Here is a 21,457-nt window from a genome sequence, read left to right on the forward strand (position 1 = left end):
AAATAGAATGATAAAATATAATACAGTTAACTATCTTAATTCCAAATAAGCATTCTTCATATTATCCAAGAATTGGCTAATCAAATGACCAAACACTTATTGCTATCAAACTTAAGTTTACGCTTTCTCCCAAGTTCCCAACTAATATTAGACTCCAATGGCAATGGAAGAGGCTTGGCATAGCCGAAGACACTACCCTCTCTGTAACGTCCCAATCAGACCCAAAAAAGAAGAAGAGAAAGTCAGATTTTTATTGGACCACACTTGCCCCACCTAACCCAACAATCCCCCACCACTTATTTTCACACCATCTCTGTTCTCTCTTTTGGCTAGCCATCTCTTTTCTTTCTTTCATTTTCATTTTTTCTCGTCACTTAATAACACACACACACACACACACACACACACACACTCATTTATCACTCCAATGGCAATGGAAGAGGTTTGGCATAGCCGAAGACACAACCCTCTCTAAAACGTCCCAGTCAGAACCAAAAAAAAAAAAATCAAATTTTTATTGGACCACACGTGCCCCACCTAACCCAACATTCCCCCACTACTCATTTTCACACCATCTTTTTTCTCTCTTTTGGCGGGCTATCTCTTTTCTTTCTTTTCTCTTCACTTAAACACACACACACCCTCATTTCCCACACTCTCCCACCGAACTTCACTCCAAACCACCATCTCACCATCATTTTTTCCAGCAAGCTCACCGGAAAAATCCTTAGGAACTCCTAAGCATCTTCATCCCTTTTATTTGAGGTAAAAATTTCTAATCTTTTTGGTGGGTTTTACACTTTTGCTTGAAGTTATTTTTATCTAAGCTTTAATAATGATACCTATGTGATTTATGAGCATTGGAAGTGATATTTATGTGTTTTTATGTATAGGTTTTGTATTTGTGGAATTATTTGATGAGTGGGTATATAATTTGTGCTAATGATGACTACTTAAGATTTACGTATGGTAGAAAATTGAGGGGTTTTAAATTATAACATTTTATGGTTGGTAAATTTAATTTTTCATTACCATTGGGTTTATTTGGAGTTAGTTGAAGTTCTAAATTTATTGTCTTGGAGGATATATTGATTTTGCTTTCATGGGTCTCCTAATGATGTAGTGTAAATTTCATAATATTGGAGATGATATTAAATGGGTTAACTTTATAAATTGGAGTTTATGTCTTGTGAATCAATTTGTTGAGAAACTTTGGAAGTGAAATATATTATTATTGATGAGGGTAAATACTAGGCTTGCCTAATTAAGTGTTTATTTGTCAATTCCTAAATTGTAGCTAGATGCAATTTCAAGCTTTATGCTTATTGTGATAGGTTTACTAGATATTGTTTAGGTTCTAACTAATCTCCTTGGAGCTTGGAGTATTAGGATTTTGCGGTTGCGAGGTAAGTAGCTTCTTAATGGGATATTTTTGGAAAATAATCATGTTTCATAAATGATGTTTTTGGGTCAAACACACTTTGGAAATTATATATAAATATATGTTTTCGTAAAAGTGTTGTGTTATAACCCTATTATATATGAAAATGCATCATATTTGATATTGCATTTGGGAAAATGCATAAATTGTTGATATGAAAAATATGAGCATCTTTTATTTAATCTTTGATAAGAAAATTATGGATTTTATGGTTTATTAGAAAATCTAAAGATGCTTATCTTGTCCTGTTATTTGGGAAATTGATTGAAAATCTTTTGACAAGAACGAAATTGAAAACCCTACAAACTTTGTGGAAGTTAGATTATTTAAGGGTTTTTTGAAATTATCTAGACATAAACAATGTGTTTCAAAGTATATGTAACCTGTGAGCTTTATGTAGTTTTATCACCATGCCATGTATGATTTCCTGGTGATCATCTGATTTGGTTTTCGTAGTCTTTGTGACAACGGAATTAGATCCAAGGTAGTGTCCTTTCACTTTGGATGATGCGTTCTTCCTTACTGCCCATGGGGAGAAGAGGTTCCTTGATTGTGTGTGGGTGAGGTTGCTGTCCATGGGGCCAAAAGACCACATGCAAAATAGGTCTTATTTGACGCGCTCTCTTTGTTGCCTATGGGGGGAGAGAAAAATCTTGAGGGTATAGGTGAGGCTACTGTTAGGGGTGTCTAGGAACCACTCGACCTGCAGCCACCCGAACTGAAAGCCGACCGACCTGAGCACCATGCGGCTGGTGATGGTTTTGTCCAACAAAACTCGACCCTCGTCGGTTCAATTTTTGGTTTAACTTCTCACAACCCACCGGAGCCAACCCGATCGATGAATAGGTAGATTTGTTTGATTTTCCTCATTTTCTCTCTCAAATCAACCAAGTTTTAGTGGAGATCTTCCTTTCTATGCCCAGATTCGGTGGAGATCTCGAGTTCTTCACCTAGATCCAATGGAGAGCTCAAGATCTTCGTCCATATCGAGTGGAAATTTTGAGTTCTTCACCCAGATCTAGTGTAGATCTTGCGATTTCCATCCAGATCGGATGGAGATCTTAAGTTCTTCATCCAGACCTGATGGTAATCTCGTGATCTCGGGGATTTTCGGTGCAAATGGAGTGAATTTTTGTAGTTTCTGGCAAAGTTTTTGCAGATTTTGGTGAAGTTTTTAAAGATTCCGGCAACGTTTGCAGGATCCGACGACTCTCTCCACCGACTAAACCGACCTGAGCATCACCAAAACGCAAAACCGACTCGACTGATTGACGCTGATGGTCGGTTTTGAGTCCCTTCACCTTTCACCAGACGTTAGCGAGTTGGTTTCGGGTTGGGTCCAAAACCGACCTGACCCGACCCATGGACAGCCCTAGCTGTTGTCTATGGGGTCAAGAGTTTGCATACTAGAGAGGACAATATCATGCCAGTTGTGAATGGGTGGATCTCCTGATCGGTCTATGTGGTAGTATGATATATTTGTGATAATTTACCTTATGTTAGATCTTATGACTTTGAGAATTATATTGTTGTGTTCACAGATTATAGTATATAGTTTCAAGGTATTTACTTTGAGAAACTTTGTATTTCATTACTTAATCATTCTTGTCATATTATTATTATTGAAGATAAAACTTGCATTTCCCCCACCCCCATTAACTATGCTACTTAGTGGGCTCTGTTTCATTCCATTATTTTATAAACTTTTCAGAATAGGCAACAATCTTTTGAGACAACTTTTTGGTGGCTAACAATAGCTAGACTAACTACTGATAGAGGCTGAACTTTTGAAATTGAGATCTTAGATGATGTACATCTTAGAATAGACTTGACTCATTCTTTTATATATTATAGTGGTTGTGACGTTATTCTCACTGATGGGACAAGCTGATGATAGGTAATTATTTATTCAGATCTCTATTTTTTTGTGGCCAATGATCCTTGTAATTATTGCTTAGAGTTCTGACTTACTTTGAGAGTATGTTCATTGAAATTATTATGATAATTATTGATGTTGGTACTTGATAGGATTTATGTGGATTGAATTGTCAAAAATTAAAAATTTACAGGTACTTAAGGCGTCTTTCTCATGCTTTGGACCCTTTGGGTTTGGGGCGTGACACTCTCTTTCCTCCAACTGTCCAATTGAGCTCTTAAAAAGATGGGCTATTATGGACCAGCTGAGCTTTTAGCGATGCAACTGGGAAATCAAATATAGACATTTGAGTTTAATCAAATATAGACATTTGAGTTTTGGCTATTCTTGGTTTTTTGAAAGGGAAATCAAAAGAGGAAAATCTATAATGATGTGATGAAACAATCTTCTAACTTCACCCTCACTTTGCCCCCCAGTATCCATCATGTATGCTATTTAGGTTTTGAATAAAGAGGAAAGGGAGGAGGGAAAGGGAGTTTACAAGAGTTGGACATACTTCCACAGTCACAATGCTGGTTCTCTCTTTCGTGCTCGGCCATCTCCTACGTTGTCACAAATTCTATTATCTTCCCGAAGCCAATGTCTCTCTTCTACCCAGTCAGGGTTCAGTCTCTCACCTGTATGCACTCAGTACCTTTAACTTGGATGTGTGTGAGTGCACACGCACGATGCCTCGTACTGATAGCTTAATCAAACCCTGAACCATGCACAAAACTCATGAAACAATACTACAATAGACTTCTCCTAAAATAGCAAGGCCACGGTAAACTTGGGGCCTAATTGTCTCTTTAGTGACGTGACGTCATGAACAGCAAGCTCTAGCCCAAGTTGTTCAGACCCATGCTCAATCAGTCAGTCAACCTAGTCAACAATCCAGATTCTCGACACAATTTTCTATTAAGGTTTATTACTTTAGAAAATCAAGGTACTATTTGGGGGCCACCTATTTTTACGGTTCTAAAGAGCCAAACCCGTTGACTAGTGCTAGAATGCGAATTGCTGAGAAAGTTTTGGAGTTCTGGAATGTTTATTGGACTTTCACTTCTTGCAATTATACATGGGAAAAAAATGAAAGCCAACCTTAGGAATATATACACACACACACATGTATCACAATGTTTTCAACAGAGTTATCCATCCCAATCCCAGCATGGTCAATTTCAAGATCAAAAAGATAGTATGAGGCAATGGAGTAGACAACCAATTGCACACTTTGAAGAAAATAAGATGAATGCTTGTACAATTTCTTTTCCTTAACTCACTCCTGAACCAATGAAGGCGACTCAAGACCATTCTGTCAGGTTCCAAGAAGAGCTTGATTAGATCCATATACCTACCTTAATACATTGAAGGCCTCATTTCACAATGCGATTCCTACTTCCCACATAGATGACAATATTGGTAATGAGACTTTGGTCGTTGGGGAACATTAAGTACCACCAAAACCTGATGTTGACAAAGAAGTACAAGTCAATATGCATGCATGTAGAAATACACTTTAGAGCCTCAACAAGACTCCACTATACTTGATGAACACAAGATTCCGCAAGAAGGTAAAATCTTAGATAGTGAACATGATGTAACAGTTGAATGTGATAAATGTGTTACTGATTAGCCCTCAATGGTGCGTAAATATAAACTACTTAATTGAAGTGGAAAATGTGAATACCATGGTACTTCCTATGGTTCATATGTCAAGATAATATCGTGTTGATTCTATACATTAATTTGTACTTCCCTATGAGTTTAATAAGGTGGAATACAAGGCTATTCTATTCTCATTGATGCAGCCAAATCAATTGCAAAGTCATGCAATGTACATTGCAACTATATTCTAAAGGGATTACATATTTACATCACTAGTATCCTGTAATCAAAAGTGGAAGAAGCAAAAGAAAAACAAACATACCACCATGTTGTCAAACTTCCAAACATACCAGGTTGTTATATCATAGATTTTTTAAAATATCTTATTCTATTTGTTTTGGCAATAATATTTTCTAAAAAATGAGTCATTTTTAAAATAAAAAAATTATCTAATTTTCTTATATTTGGTAGCAACCTTAAATGAAATGAAAAATAATCTTATAACTTCACTTATTTAGCTTGCAATGAGGTAGAGTTGCTTTCCAAAAAAATTTAGTAAAAAACAATTTCTAAAAATAAATCATACTTTTTCAATTCTCTTTGTGCTTTGTGTTAACATCTTAATATGAGATATGGAAGGAGTTTGATCATTCCTACTTAGGTTATGTTTAATTTATACCATAGCCAATACAAACAATAATATTGGAGCATTTTAATATTAAATAATTAAAATGAATAAATGTCACAACATAAATATAAAGATGTGAGAGTGAATATGGAAGACGAGAAGTTAGTGAAAATGTTGAATCCCATATTGAAAAGGAGAGAGACTATTTCATTCTTTTTAATTGTGGTGATTAATGAGCTAATATGAATTGTTTCAAATATTGGGCTAGTTATGTGCGCAAGGATGAGGTGAAGAGTGGAGGTTCAGAGACTCCTTATCTCACTATTAATTATATAACTCCAGCCCATCAGATTAATATTCAGCAATTAATCTTATAACATCCACTACATCAGAATAATGGACCTAATTAATCAGATTAATTTAGGTAATAATTTCGTGAGACCCGTTGTCATTCAGACCCACAATATGTTCTTGGCAAAGAAGGGTGTTCTTTTTGGTGGAGTTGTTCTAGCCATACGAAACTTGTTAGGATATTTAATATCCAGTTCTTTCTGAAGGAGTTTTAGACTTGAACACTTAGTGCAGAGGTTGTTTTAGTTATACAACACTTGTTGGGCTGTTGTATCCTTGGAGATATGGAAAATGAAGAACCATTAACCCATTTAATGGACTATCCATTTGGGCCTTTTTATTCTTTAGAAATTCCTTATCTCATCATTAATTGTGTAACTCCAGCCTATCAGATTAATATCCAGCAATTAATCTTATAACACTCACTACATCAAAATAATGGACCAAATTAATTACATTAATTTGGGTAATAATTTCATTAGGCCCGTTGAGCCTATAAATAGCCTCATTTAGACTCAATACAAGTTACTGCAATATACAAAAAAATAAATAAATAGAGAGGTTCTTGGCAAAGAATGGTGTTCTTTCTGGTGGAGCTTTGGGCTTGAACACTTTACGCAGAGGTTGTTTTAGTCATACGACATTTGTTGGGCTGTTATATCCTTGGAGAGACAAGTTAAAGAAGGTCTACATCGGTTACAAAGTTTAGCCAACCAAGGGCTTGAATCTCCTTAAAGAGAGCGAGTGCCGTGCCTCAGTTCAAATAATGTTGTGTAATTTTTTTCTTTAAATTAATAATATTAAGAAGTATTATTCAATTTCTCGTTGTATTATTTCCATTATTATTGTGTTTGTACCAACAAATAATAAACAAAATAATTCTTTAATACCAATTTTTTCTTACTGATAGTTTGATTGAAAAAATCAACACACTCACAAATTAAATACAATAACCAAAACTGAAAATCAAAGCATACACAAAAGGATTCAAAATTTGAGAGAAAAAAAAAAAAACTTACATAAGAGAACCAAGAACTTAAATGGATGTCAATTGTTTTATTTCTTTATAGTAAACTTCCTTTAGCATATTATCTTTCATGCAATTCAGAAAGCAAAAAACAACAGTAAGATGAATTTATTAGATCAAAATATAAGTGTAAGTTGCATTTTGAAAAAGAAAAAAAGAAAAACAGCAACTATTAAACTATAAGTTCTGAAAATTTTGATAATAAACTTTTAGTTGGAGTAGAATTTAGATTTCTACAACTTAGATGATAAAGTTTTATCTAAATTAAATTATTATTAAATCTTATGACTTAGTCAAGAGTTTTGTAGCTTAATATCCTAATAAAATATTAATTTAATAAGATGCAACTTGGGGAAAAAAATGCGGGTTGTGTGGGGTTTAAAATTATAAATTTTTTATAATAGACTTTTAGTTTGAGTAGAATTTAAATTTGTTTTAAATTATTTTTAAATCATGCAACTTGAGGAAAAAAACAAAAACAAAAATGTGGGTTATGTGGGATTTAAGTTAAAATTTTTTTGGTAATAGAATTTTAGTTTGAATATAATTTAAGTTTATTTTAAGTTATTGTTAAATCTTTATTTCTTAGTCAAAATGTGGGTTGTTGTGTGGGATTTAAGTTTAGAATTTTTTTGTAATAGGCTTTTTGTTTGAATATAATATAAATTTTTGAAATTTAAATGATAAAGTTTTACCTGAATTAAACAGTTGTTAAATATTATACCTTAATTGAGAAAATATATCATAACAAAAAATATATAATTAATTTACTAACTAATTAGAGTAGTTACTTGGCGCAATTACGACTTCTAAGCCCAAATTTTATTATATAATATTTGATATGATATGATATGATGTGATGTTTGATTGTAAATCATAGAAGAGAATTCAAATGTTTATGAGCATCTAGATTCCCACTCAATCCTAATTTTGTAGGAATGTCAATTATTGTTTCAAAAGATAGGTATCCACATTCTCATCCTTGTAAAATGTTATATTTATATAAAACTAACAATTTTACTCAATTCCTCCATGCCCTTTAACCAATATATTATAGATATTCTTACATAGGAAAAAAAAAACAAAATTTGAAATGTGATATTTTCATTATTAGTATCTCTTCTTTAGGATGAGTTAGATGTTAAAAGAAAATAAATTACTTTTATTGACAAGGCATGATGTTGTGATATGTTACGAAGAAAAACAATTTAAATTATTATTATTTTTTTTTATACAAAAGATATAAATGTAGACTACCCACCCTGAGAGGTTAGGACTAAGTTCATTTTGTTTACTTGTGGTTTAAAATTATGATTTTACTCACCTAAGATTAGCTCTATTATATAACCATTACTCACCTTATCACTTTAATCGTTAAAAATATAGCAAAAACATAGAATTAAAGATCTAGAAAAGAATATTTGTAAAAATGTCTTTATAAATCTAATGATATATTGGGTGTAATAAACAATTCCTATAATATTTTGAGAAATAAACCTGTGGGGAGTAAAAATATCTTAATAGGGATATGGGCCATTGGGCCTTGCTAAGGAAGGCCGACCTACTCTTGGGTTTAGGGCTTGTTGATACTCTAGGTCGGCCCATACGCCGAGGATCCGAGGACCGAGCCGAGGATGCTTTTCCTCTGGACGACACCAAAGAACCCGGGACTTCATGGTACAGCTTAGGGAATGGCACGGTCAAGACCAATGGTTGGTGCCGGTGAACCCCAGAATGCCCTTAAGCACCGGTGTTGAAGAAATGTCAAAAATAAAGGCTGCTACTTCCACATTAAAGACCCTGCACCTACCACCCTGGCTGCATTAATGGGGAGGTGACACTTGAACAGTGGAAGGGAAACTTCTAGTTACTGTTCGAAGGCACTAAGAAAAGAAATATCTAGGCTAAGGGAGGAATTGGGGCAACACGTGTATAAAGTATTAAAAAGAGGAGTATTTAAGGAGGGACCTGGAACAGAAAGAGGGGAGAACTTTTTGTAACCTAAAAAGAAAAAAAGACAAAGGGTGAGATATAATATAAGAACAAAATTTCTCGCTTACGTCCGAGGAGGCCCGATAATATTCCTTGTTGTTTTCAATTACTTGCGATCTTTAGTTTGTCATTTAATCCTCATATACTTCTAACCCGGGTTTCAAGCCCACACTCTACAAATTCTTATTGTTTAAGGCTCATTGGGCACGAGCCCATAACATTCTTGGGTCCAGTGCAATTGTGCACTTACAATTGGCGCCGTCTACGTGGGAAATCTAGTCTAGAAGTAGTAGGGATATTATGGCAGCTTAGGCTCTCACCATGCGAGTCACAAGGATCACAACCGGAAGATCATTTCGAACGTCTTGAACATCGTAGGGATCGTGAGAGAAGCGTCCATACGAATATCCAGGGGCTAGCCATACTCACGTGGAGGGGATAGCACTACCCACGACGAGGGCTCTAAATCCATGCGAAGGAAATCAATCGTTTGAAGAGGAAGTTACGCCGTGCTAAACGTAAGGTTTCCCCGTCCTCATCTAGTTCTTCCTCGAGAGAAGGATGGGGGACATGGCTACGGTTCAAGGTCATATTCCCCCACCGGCAACATCCTCTCGGTGAGGAGAACGACCACCAATCCGCGGACGTAAGAAGCTTCGTCCTAGGGGTTTAGGCAACGATACCATGAGTAGGGCGTTGCACCAACTCTCTAAATCTCCGTTTTCACGTAGGATTGAGAGGGGAGGCTCCCCGGGAGGTTCACCCAAACCCCACGTTTACCATCTATAATGGCCGGACTGATCCGGTGGAGCACGTGAGTCACTTCAACCAAAGGATGGCGGTGCACTCACACAACGAGACTTCGATGTGTAAAGTCTTCCCCTCCGGCTTGGGACTCCGTGGCTATGAGATGGTTCAACGGTCTCAAGTCGGGGTCTCAGTAGGCTCGTTTGGGGAACTAACTAGGGCATTTGCTTCTCGGTTCATTACTTGTAGCAGTCCCTCGGCCCTTTGGACTCATTGCTATCCATGGTCATGAAGGAAGGGGAGACACCGAAAGCATACTCCGACAGATATTGGGAGATGTTTAATGAAATAGACGGCGACTTTGATGAGGTGGCGCTAAATACCTTTAAGGTAGGCCTCCCTGCCGATCACGACCTAAGAAAGTCTTTGACGAAAAAGCCCGTCCGCGGCGTACGTCGTCTTATGGATCGTATTGATGAATATAAAAGTGGTAGAGGAAGACCAAAGAACAGGGAAAAGGAAAGGAGAAGGTTATCCCGCAGGAGAGAAGGGATTTCAGTCGGACGATATCACAACAACAAGCCGAGGAGGGATTATTTCGACAATCCGGCTCGGCTAAGAAGACTTGTGAAATACCGTGTTCCGAGAACCAAGACATCGCTATTAGAAAAAGTTCGTAAAGAGCCCTTCTTTAGATGGCCCGGCGCATAATGCGGGGGACCTGCGAGAAGAAATCAAAACCTTTTTTGTCAATACCATCGGGATGTGGGCCACACTACCGAGAACCGCCGGACCCCGTGGAACCATCTAGAAACTCGTCGGAGAGGGAAAGTCAAGCGGCATTTGTGTCGGCCACCTGGGCAAGCCGTCGAGTTGGTTCAAACAACCAAAGGAACAGTTCATCTCGGCCAAGATTGGGAACAATTAATGTTATCTTCGCCGCACCCGGTAGGACCGGCTCAGTCCCACTAGGGTCATGGCGGTTTCCCTTCCGCAAAGCCGAGGATGTGGGTGGTAGGTCCGAAGAGATTAAAGAGCACTTTACTGTCTTGGGTTTCTCCGAGTGAGGATAAAATAGGAACTATCCAGCCCCATGACGATGCTCTGTGGTTACCCTCGAATAGGGAATTATGACGTGAAGAGGGTGATGATAGATCGCGCGGTGCAGATATCATGTACCCCGATCTATTTAAGGGGCTAAGGTTGGAGTTGGAAGATTTAACTCCTTATGACTCACCTCTTATTAGCTTTGAAGGGAGAGCCGTTGTGCCAGGACAGATCCGTTTACCCGTTCAATCCGGCACAGAAACGGTTGAAGTAGATTTCATTGTGGTTGACGCGTACTCTCCATATACAGCCATCTCCTAGCCGGGCCATGGGCTGCACGCCCGGGGAGCCGTCTCCTCTACCTTGCACGTTAAGGTTAAATTCCCCTGGGAACATGTTGAGGAAATCCTCGGCGGTAGTAGTGGCCGTACAATGCATCTCCGCCGCAAGACTTCGTCGCCGAAGTCGAGTTATCAACCTTGCCCATCCAGAGTCATAGCAATTAACGGCCCGTGAGGCACTGGAGCGATGACGAAGATGAGTTTGCGAGGAGTTAGAGAAGTTTGTAATAGCAGATGATCCAGAGAGGTTCTTCCAAGTTGGCATACTTTTGCCATACCAAGAAAAGATGGAGTTGTTGGAATTTACGAAGGACAATATAGATGTCTTTGCGTGGGACCCTTATGAGGCTCCGTGCGTAGATCCGAGCTTTATTTGTCATCGTTTAAACGTCAATCCGGCCATCGTTCCGAGGAGGCAGCCACCTCGGCGATCTTCCCGAGAACATTCGAGGCCGTGAAGGAAGAGGTTCTTAAACTCAAAAGGGCGGGGGCTATCAAAGAAGTTTTCTACCCCGAATGGTTGGCTCATACCGTTTGTCGTTAAGAAGAAAAACGGCAGGTGGAGAGTATGTGTGGACTTTGCGATCCGAACAAGGCCCTCGTCCTAAAGATTCTTTCCCAATGCCACGGATTGATCACCCGGTAGATGCTACCGCTTCTGGACATCCTCGGATGAGTTTCTGGACGCCTTTCGGGGTTACCACCAAATTCCCTATGGCGCTAGAGGATCAGGGAAAAGGCTTTCATTACTCCAACGGGGAACTATCATTATAAGGTCATGCCATTTGGGTTAAAAAATGCCGGGGCTACTTATCAAAGAATGATGACCCGAATGTTTGAACAAGAATCGGGGAAAACCATAGAAGTATACGTGGATGATATGGTGGTAAAGAGTAAGACGGTACCTTCGCACATGACGGATTTGGCCGACACCTTCCAAATGCCGAGGAAGTATAAGTTGCGCCTTAACGCCTCCAAGTGTTCTTTTGGCGTGGATCCGGAAAGTTCTTAGGATATATGATCACTCATAGGGGCACAGAGGTGAACCCAAGTAGCAAAAGTTAGGCTATTCAAAATTTGCAGCCGCTCGGAACCCAAAGGAGATCTCGTAAATTGACCGGAATGATTGCTTTGCGTTGAAATCGTATTTATTTCTCGGTCGACTGACCGTGCCGTCCTTTCTTTCGGTTGTTGAACAAGTGGAAAGGGTTTCGTGGACCGAGGATTGTGAGTCGGCCTTTCCAACGGCTTAAGCAATATCTATCTCGGCCACCCATTTTATCTCGCCCGAGGTGGACGAGGTTTTATTCGCTTATCCGGCCGTGGCTATTCATGCGGGAGTCTAGTCCTTATAAGGAATGAAGATGGAGTGCAAGAGGCCGATCTACTATGTTAGTAAGTCCTTGAATGAAGCCGAGGTGCGCTATTTGCCCTTGGAAAAAGCACTTCGGCGTCAGTCCACGCCACGCGCAAACTTCCTCATTATTTCCAATCTCATATCGTGGTTGTTTTGACCCGAGCAGCTCGCTCAAGGCCGTGTTGCGTAGTGCGACTATTCTCAGCGAGTGGCAAAATGGGGAACCATTTTGGGAGCCTTTGATGTTAAGTACAAGCCTCGCACCTCGGTGAAAGGTCAGGGTCCTCGCCGATTTGGTGGCGAGTTTGCCGAACCATTGTTAGAAGAAACTTCAAAGGGAGCGCACATGGGTGAAAAATCAGTTGGTGTGATCACGCCCGTATCGCCTCGGCTTGGAAAGTTTATGTGGACGGGGGAGTTTGCTAATCATAAAAGGTCCGGCGTTGGACTTGTTCTAATGTCCCCGAAGGAATTGTCTTTGAAAAATCTTTGAGATTGGCTTTCTCGGCTACTAATAACGAGGCCGAGTATGAAGCTGATCTTGGTAGGCATGCGAATGGTACATAAGATGGGTGGCAAGGAAATCCATGTGTTCTCGGACTCTCAATTAGTGGTCGGCCAAGTCATGGGGACCATGGAGGCTAGAGACCCCGAATGCAAGAATATTTGGCCCGGGTTAAACGTCGAGCCGAGCTTCGAATTCGACTCATTTGCCTTAGCTCATGTCTCTAGGAGTGGAAACACTCATGCGATTCTTTGGCTACATTGGCCACATCCTCGGCTCAAGGTCTACCAAGGGTGATTCTCGTCGAGGATCCGGTAGAACCTTCTCTTATAGCCGACGCACCTCGCATCCATCTAATAAGGCCTCGGTCCTAGTTGGATGGAGTCGATCATATCTTTTCTCAAAAATGACATCCTTCCCGAAGACAAAGTTGAAGCGTAAAAGGTACGTCGAAAGGCGCCGCGTTTCCGGTTGTCCGAGGACCGAAGCTATACAAACGATCCTTTTCGGGACCGTATTTGTTGTGTGTACACCCCGAATCAACAGAATCATTACCGGAGGAATTGCATGAGGGAATTTGTGGAAGCCACACTCGGAGGAAGGTCCTTAGCCCATGAGCCCTCGACTCGGGGTTATTGGTGGCCCAATATGCAGAGGAGGCTCGGACTATGCCGGAAAATGTGATCGGTGTCGAGGAGGTTCGCCCCTAATATCCACCAACCTGGAGGGTTCTTAACCCTCTCTCCAGCCCTTGGCCTTTCGCGCAATGGGGCTTGGACATTGTAGGGCCCTTTCCGAGAGCCGTCGAAACAAAAGATGGTTGCTCGTGGGAACGGACTACTTTACTAAGTGGGTCGAGGCCGAGCCTTTGGCCAATATCCGAGATGTTGATTCCAAGAAATTTATCCGGAAAAATATTGTTACTAGATTCGGTATACCACATACACTCGTCTCGGACAATGGCGTTCAATTTGACAAACAAGGCCTTTAGGCAATACCGTGGTGAGATGGGTATTATAAATAGATACTCTACTCCTTTATCCTCGAGGAAATGGGCAGCCGAGGCCGTTAACAAGATCATAGTCAACGGGCTTAAGAAGAGGTTAGACGATGCGAAAGGCGGTGGGTAGAAGAGCTCCCTCATGTCCTGTGGACGTATCGGACCACACCGCGTAGGTCCACTTTGGAGAAACTCCATTCTCTATGACTTATGGGGCCGAGGCGGTAATACCACCGGAATCCGGTTTTCCTACTCTAAAGACAAGTTCTTTTAGTCCAGAGAAAAACGAGGGACTTCTAGAGAAAGATCTTGATTTACTTCGAGGAACGGCGTGAGGCAGCTATGGTCCAATTGGCGTATTATCGCAGAAGCTAAAACGAGGGTATGATGCCCACGTGAAGCTAAGGCCACTGCACTGGTGATCTTGTATTAAGGAAAGTTGTAGGCACTTCTAAGAACCCAAACATGGGGTAAGCTAGGACCTAATCGGGAAGGCCCCTACCGCATTGTTTCAATAGCAGGCATAGGGTCATATAGGCTAGTCGACCTAGATGAACGAGTTGTACCACGTCCATGGAATGTAAATAATCTTAGAAGGTATTATTATTAATCAAATAAGCTTTTTTCAATTAATATTTCAAAGTTATGGCTAGCTCTCACGTTTGAAGTTACAATTCTTAAGAATCAAGCGAAACTTGGTTAAGTGTAGTCTCGGACCACAAACCTTGTGGAAATTGATGTCTTATCATTTGGAAAACAGAACATTAGGTATGCCTGGACTTCGGACCTACTACTTATGGAAAATTAACATATGAAGTTACAATTTGTGAGAATCAAACAGAATCTTGGTTAAGTGTAGTCCTCGGACCACAAACCTTGTGGAAATTGATGTCTTATCATTTGTTAAACAGAACCTTAGTTATGCCGGGTCTTCGGACCTCCTACTTTGGGAAAATTAACATTTGAAGTTACAATTTTTGAGAATCAAACAGAAACTTGGTTAAGTGTAGTCCTCGGATCAAAACATTGTGTAAATTGATGTCTTATCATTTGTTAAACAACCTTAGTTATGCCGGGTCTTCGGACCTCCTACTTTGGGAAAATTAACATTTGAAGTTACAATTTTTGAGAATCAAACAGAAACTTGGTTAAGTGTAGTCCTCGGACCACAAACCTTGAGGAAATTGATGTCTTATCATTTACAGTTGCAATTTTCAAGAATTAAACGAAAGATTGTTTAAGATTTATCTTCGGACTATGATTTTGATTAAACTTAACTTCTGATTATGTCTGGATGTTAATACCTTACTGTTTATTAACTCGGATCTTAAGTTTTATATCTCTAAGTATTGAGGAAATTTGTGTAAGGAATGGTCCTCGGATCTTACAACCTACTAAAAACAGTGTTATGCATTATAAGGGCTTAATTGTTATATGAAGTCCTCTTTCCTTTTTTAATCGAGGTATTATTCAAATGAATTAACCATGTCACCTTGTATTAAATCTTTAATAATATACGCATGATTATGTGAAAGTTATGACTATGCAATCCTTGGAGTTAGATTTTGATGCTCGAGAAACTTCGATATGACTTAATGGGAAAACTTTTGTAATAAGTACATAAAGAATAAAGAAAAGCGTACACAATCCAAGTGAAAAGCAAACGAAATTGTTCTTCATTAATCAAGGTGAATATACATTACAATATATAATTCAAAAATAAAAAAAAAAGAATGGAAAAAGAGAAGCCCTAAGCTAAGTCCTAAGTCCGTTGGAGGAGGATCTTGCCGAGAGGTACTAGTGCCCTCGGTCTTTCTCAACTCTAGCTCAAAAGAGTCATAACTCGCTTTCCTTTATCTCGTCTTTGTTGGAAGGACGTTGGGTTCCACTATCCGGTTCAAGTCCTTCTCTCGCATCCACTCCTCCTTCCTTTTCTTTATTGGGAACCGAGAAGGTTCGTAGGATCAGGAATTTCTTTGTGGGACCATCTGAGGTAGGACAGAAGAGTTGTCTCGGGGGTAGGAGTAGCGCAGAGCCTCTTCAATCTCCTCGTATTTCTAGGGGAAGCCAAACGTTCTCGGACTTCCTCAAATCCGAAGACCGGGGAACTCCTCGCTACGTTTAAAGCTTCCCCCCATACTTTTTGACAGCGGTCGCGGCATAAAGCCGCGAATTCCTCTGTCAGTCACTGTTCCTCGGTGGTCGCTACCCCTTCGTCAAAACTTGCCTCGCTTGGCGCTTGAAGAGAGAGTTGGAAGGAGCCGGCTTCTTCCTTCATCGAGCGCTTGTTTCTTCGGCATCCGAGCACTCCTTTGAGCTTGGGAGAGCTCTTCATTTCTTTCCTTAAGGAGTTTGCGCCGTCCTTCTATCCGGGTCTTCATGGTCTTCAAGTTTGACTCGACCCCATTCTTCTCTCTCCTCGCCCCGCTACCTCCGAGGTCGGCTTCTCGTTCTCGGCAAGGGCTGTACCTAAGGTCTTTTCGCGTCTCCACCCTAGTTTCGAGCTCAGCCCCCGGCTACTTTCCGAGCGTCTTCAATAAACTTTTAAGCCTACAAAGACCTCGAATAGCCTCGTAAAAAAGCATGATGGAGTTAGGAATAACAAAAACTAATTTACTTATAAATATTGTTAAAAGGAGAAACACTTACCGGTGCTAAGTCTCTTTTTAGAGAGAGGAATAGTTGTGGTTGGCCCATCTTTTCCAAGGTCTCCATGTCCTTGGGCGGCAGGCAGGCGTTCTGCGGACCTCGGCCAGGTGGTGGGCGTGGCCTTGTTGAACCGCCCTTATACCGGACTCGGGCAGAGATAGGAGCGCCGTCCCGGCCTTAGGATCGGGGGACCAGGTGGCCGGTGCTCGGTGCACGCGCCCCTCATCCCCGATTTCCCCAAGTTCACCGAACGTGCTCTACCCTTGCACTTGTCCCCTCGCCGGGCCGGTGGGAGTTGTTGGCGTGGTTTCTCGGGGTCTTTAGTGATCGCCCGTCATTATCCCCCTTTCTCTTCTTCTTGGGATCCTCGGGCCGGCAGTTTGGCTCGCTAGAGGAGGAGGAGGAGGTAAGCCGGGGAACTTGGGACGTCCCCGTTTTCTTCTTCTCTCGCAACTTTGCGCCCCCATTAGTGAGAAGACCCTCCATTCGTCCCATGTCTTCTACGGATTCGTCCTCGGGAAGGGCGGTACAAACCCCGCGATTCCGTAGGCCCTGGTGGCTTCTTCCTCCTCGTCCGGAAAGTACCACGAACCGGTTTCCGCGAGGTCTCTCGGTGTCTTCGAGATGGAATTGGTCTATCTCGTCGTCAAGAGTGTGTGAAGAAGACACCTCCTCTCCGGAACGACACATTGTTTGCGAGTGTATGGCGAGGGGGGACCGCCGCTATCGGCCGGTTGTACAAAATAGTGTCAGGAGCGTCCGGAGGTCACGGTCGTCCAAAAAATGGGGCCGAGCTACGTTTATCCTCTTTCGTCTTCGGCCGCCGCAATAATGGCGTCCCTCATCTCCCGGAAGTCTTTGGAAAGGGGGTGTATCCTAGAATAAGATGAGCAGCCCGGAGTTGTAGGTCTGCACTAACGAATACCTCGGAGCGAAGTACTCGGTTTAAATTGGCAACGTTACAGTGACTCAGACGAGGACGCACGTGCTGCTTATCTGCAAAAAAGACGTCAAAACAAACAAACCTGGTCAGATTCACACAAATATTTAACGAATTTAAGTAAATACAAATACGCATTTCTGTGTGTGTGTTAGGAGAAGTTGTGTTGGGGGAGATTAATCCTATGGTGTCGCACCTGGATCCCCCCACCGAATCGGGCGTGGAGGCCGTCGTGCCGCTCCTGACACGATCAGGTAGTCGTCCTTCATGCCTTTATTTGATTTGGGCAGACAGGAGATTAGCCTAACGGTGCTAGACCGAGATTTCATATAATAGCCTACCTTAGAGAGTTTGTGGGACTCATATAGGAACACGACATCGTGCCATGTGAGGTTTAAACTCATCTGCTCGTTTAGAGCATCTACACTACCTAAAACTCTAAAAACATTTGGAAGGCATTGGTCGGGGGCACAACCGGTGGTTGCGAAGATACTCCCTCATTACGGGTTTCATTGGTAGGGTCATCCCACCCTCTATGAAGGCTATCATAGGGATGATAACCTCTCCCTCTTTCCTAGAACCAGCCACGGCCGTTGAGCGCATTCTAACCCTACGTCGCCGGGAATATGGTATTTGGCTCTAAAGCCTTCCATCCCAACCGGCGGTATCAACTAGACACTTGAATCTTCCCATTACGGAGAGAGACGATAGACTAAACTTTAAAAGGGAGAGTGATTGTATTGGTAGCCGAGGACCGTATCCGAGGAGAAAAGGTCAAGACTAGAGAGAGCAAGAACTTACAAAGTCAAGGTACGGTTTCCACGGCCTTTCGCCGGTGAAGAATGATTGTTGTTGTTTTGATGGGATTGATCCCCGATGACTTAAATGAAGGCGCAGTTCCCCGAAGCGTCACGACGTGCGAAAAGGCGGCCTCGAAAATTATGTCCGTCCCGCCTAAAATTTCGTGGAGCGAGGAGAACCGTTGGATGCCCATCTCACCGTCGAGCGTGGGAGACAAAGAGTAACTTACGGTAATAAATGCGCGCGTTTTCGAAAATGAAACCGCCAAGTGTCATCTTCTCGGGACGCGAAACGATTTCCACACGTGCCGTCACTTATAAAGTGTGTAGAAAGAGTTCTCGTCGGATCAAAACCCTATTTTTCTCCTCGGATGTTGAAAATTAGAGTTTTGAGGGGCTATCGTGGGAGTAAAAATATCTTAATAGGGATATGGGCCATTGGGCCTTGCTAAGGAAGGCCGACCTACTCTTGGGTTTAGGGCTTGTTGATACTCTAGGTCGGCCCATACGCCGAGGATCCGAGGACCGAGCCGAGGATGCTTTTCCCCTGGACCGACACCAAAGAACCCGGACTTCATGGTACTGGCAAGTTAGGGAATGGCACCTGGCCAAGACCAATGGTGCGGGGGTGAACCCCGAATGCCCCAAGCACCGGTGTTGAAGAAATGTCAAAAATAAAGGCCGCTACTTCCACATTAAAGACCCCGCACCTACCACCCTCTGCCGCATTAATGGGGAGGTGACACTTGGAACAGTGGAAGGGAAACTTCTAGTTACCGTTCGAAGGCACTAAGAAAAGAAATATCTAGGCTAAGGGAGGAATTCGGGGCAACACGTGTATAAAGTATTAAAAAGAGGAGTATTTAAGGAGGGACTGGAATGTAAGCAGGGGAGAACTTTTTGTAACCTAAAAGAAAAAAAGACAAAGTGGTGAGATATAATATAAGAACAATTTCGCTTACGTCCGAGGAGGCCGATTAGCATAATATTCCTTGTTGTTTTCAATTACTTGCGATCTAATGCTCATATACTTCTAACCGGGTGTATCTTACAAATTCTTATTGTTTAAGGCTCATTGGGCCTGAGCCCATAACTATTCTTGGGTCCAGATGCAATTGTGCACTTACAAAACCAAAAATAGGATTCTCATATACCTTAAAATCTTAATAGATTCCTAGTCAAATTAAATTTAGGAATAGTTATATTCCAAGCATCCACATTTTCAAGCATCACATTTTTAACCACCGCACACCCTTGGTGCGATGGTCACTCCACAAGTATAATTGTTTGTGGGGTATGGGGGGCAAGGGCCGGGGTTCAAATCTCCAAGAGGGAGCTTCACACATATATACACTTAGATTAGGCTAGAGTAGAATTCTATCTTGTATAAAAAAGAAAAGAAAAAAAAGCATCACATTTTTAGAATTTTAAATGGCAAAGGTAATATATATTCACAAAACAAACACTACTTAAAAGAAGTGTGAGGTTATTCCAATTAACAGTATAATGCAATAACTCAACGTTTAACGTGAAAAACAAAATTGAAAAGTATATTTTAGCTTTCTTTTACCATATATGATTATTTTTTAAAGTTTCAATTTATAGAGTCTATTCCGGATAATAACTGTACATTTAACATGAAAAACAAAATTGAAAAGTATATTTTAGCTTTCTTTTATCATATACTATTATTTTTTTCAAAGTTTCAAACTATAGAGTCCGCTCCTGATAATATATTTTTTATCATCAGATTAACACACTAATCAGTTTTTAATATAGGTAGGGATTGAACCCTAGATTTCTTATTTAACCATCAAAAACTTTACTAGTTGTGCTAATTGAAACCCATTATATCGTCTTTCCTTAAGTAAATTAAAACTTAAAAAAAAAAAATTTTACGCCTTGTATATGATTTTCTAATAAAATAAAATTGAATCAATATTAATTTATCAAGTTATATGTTAAATTATTCTTTTTTTGGATAAGTCACTGTTGTTATTTTTATTTTTTTGATGATTTGTTGGGTAATTTTATTGTTAAGTGAAGTCACCACCAATTTTTTTTTTAACAATAATGTAAATAATATATTGAAATATGTTAATAAATTATTATATAAAAGTTCAAATAAACAATCACTTATGCTTCATTCATTCATTTTTTTTTGTTAGAATCTTTTTTTCTCTTGTGTGTGTTTTTTAAAAAAAAAAGAAAAAGAAAAGAAGAAGAAGAATAGTATCCTTCATTATTTTTGCCAAAATTTTCCTTAATAAATGATCAACGCTCCCACAATCCAGGAGAAACTACAACTAAGACAAATTCACCTTAAAAATAAACATAAATAAAGGTTAAGTTGTAAAACTGAATAAAATAGTAAAAAGAACAAGTCATAAAAAAAAAGAAGAAAAAAGAATCGTGTGTTGTGTTTCTTCCTTCTCGGTTTCTGACCAAACAACAACCCAAAAAAGTCAAAAAATTACATTACTTTTCAAAAACTTAACTAAATTCTCATCATAACAAATCAAAGATTTAGTTATTAATTAAAAAAAAAAAGGCTGGAAATTTATTTCCACATCAAATTAGCCCCCCCTCCCCCCTCCCAAAAAAAAGACCGTAAATAACAAAACCATTGGCCCAAAAAAAAAAAAAAAAAACAGAGAGAATTTGGGGGCATCATTTCCAATCGGCACTCTCTAGAGGACAGAGAGAGAGAGAGAGAGATGGGGTTATCGGATGAAATATCACCGGCGGATGCGCACGGCGGCAGCAGCCCTGGAAAGGAGCAGCAGGCAGCGGGAGTGGGCATTCTTCTACAGATCATGATGCTCGTTCTCTCCTTCGTCCTCGGCCATGTCCTCCGTCGTCACAAATTCTATTATCTTCCTGAAGCCAGTGCCTCTCTTCTCATAGGTATACGTGTATTTTGCTTCATTCAATGCAATTTGAAAAAAAAAAAAAAATAAAAAACCCCCAAAATTTACTAGCTTTGTTTCCATTTTGGTCAGGTTTAATTGTGGGTGGTCTTGCTAATATATCTAACACAGAAACTAGCATCAGGTTAGTTAGTTAGTTAGTTCATTGTTCCAAAAAAAAAGGAGTTAGAGCTGTTTGG

The 21,457-nt window shown here is 40.3% G+C and overlaps 1 protein-coding gene across 1 annotated transcript in view; it reads left to right on the forward strand.

Annotated features, from left to right (window-relative positions):
- Positions 1-21,457, forward strand: part of LOC142636642 (sodium/hydrogen exchanger 6-like) — a 47,605-nt gene that overhangs the window by 14,794 nt on the left and 11,354 nt on the right. Inside the window, exons 2-3 of the mRNA XM_075810913.1 lie at positions 21,066-21,255; positions 21,351-21,402. Of these exons, the coding sequence (XP_075667028.1) occupies positions 21,066-21,255; positions 21,351-21,402 (242 nt within the window). The remainder of the gene's footprint in view (positions 1-21,065; positions 21,256-21,350; positions 21,403-21,457) is intronic.

Source organism: Castanea sativa, chromosome 5 (assembly GCF_040712315.1).
Source record: "Castanea sativa cultivar Marrone di Chiusa Pesio chromosome 5, ASM4071231v1".
Classification (NCBI taxonomy): Eukaryota; Viridiplantae; Streptophyta; class Magnoliopsida; order Fagales; family Fagaceae; genus Castanea; species Castanea sativa.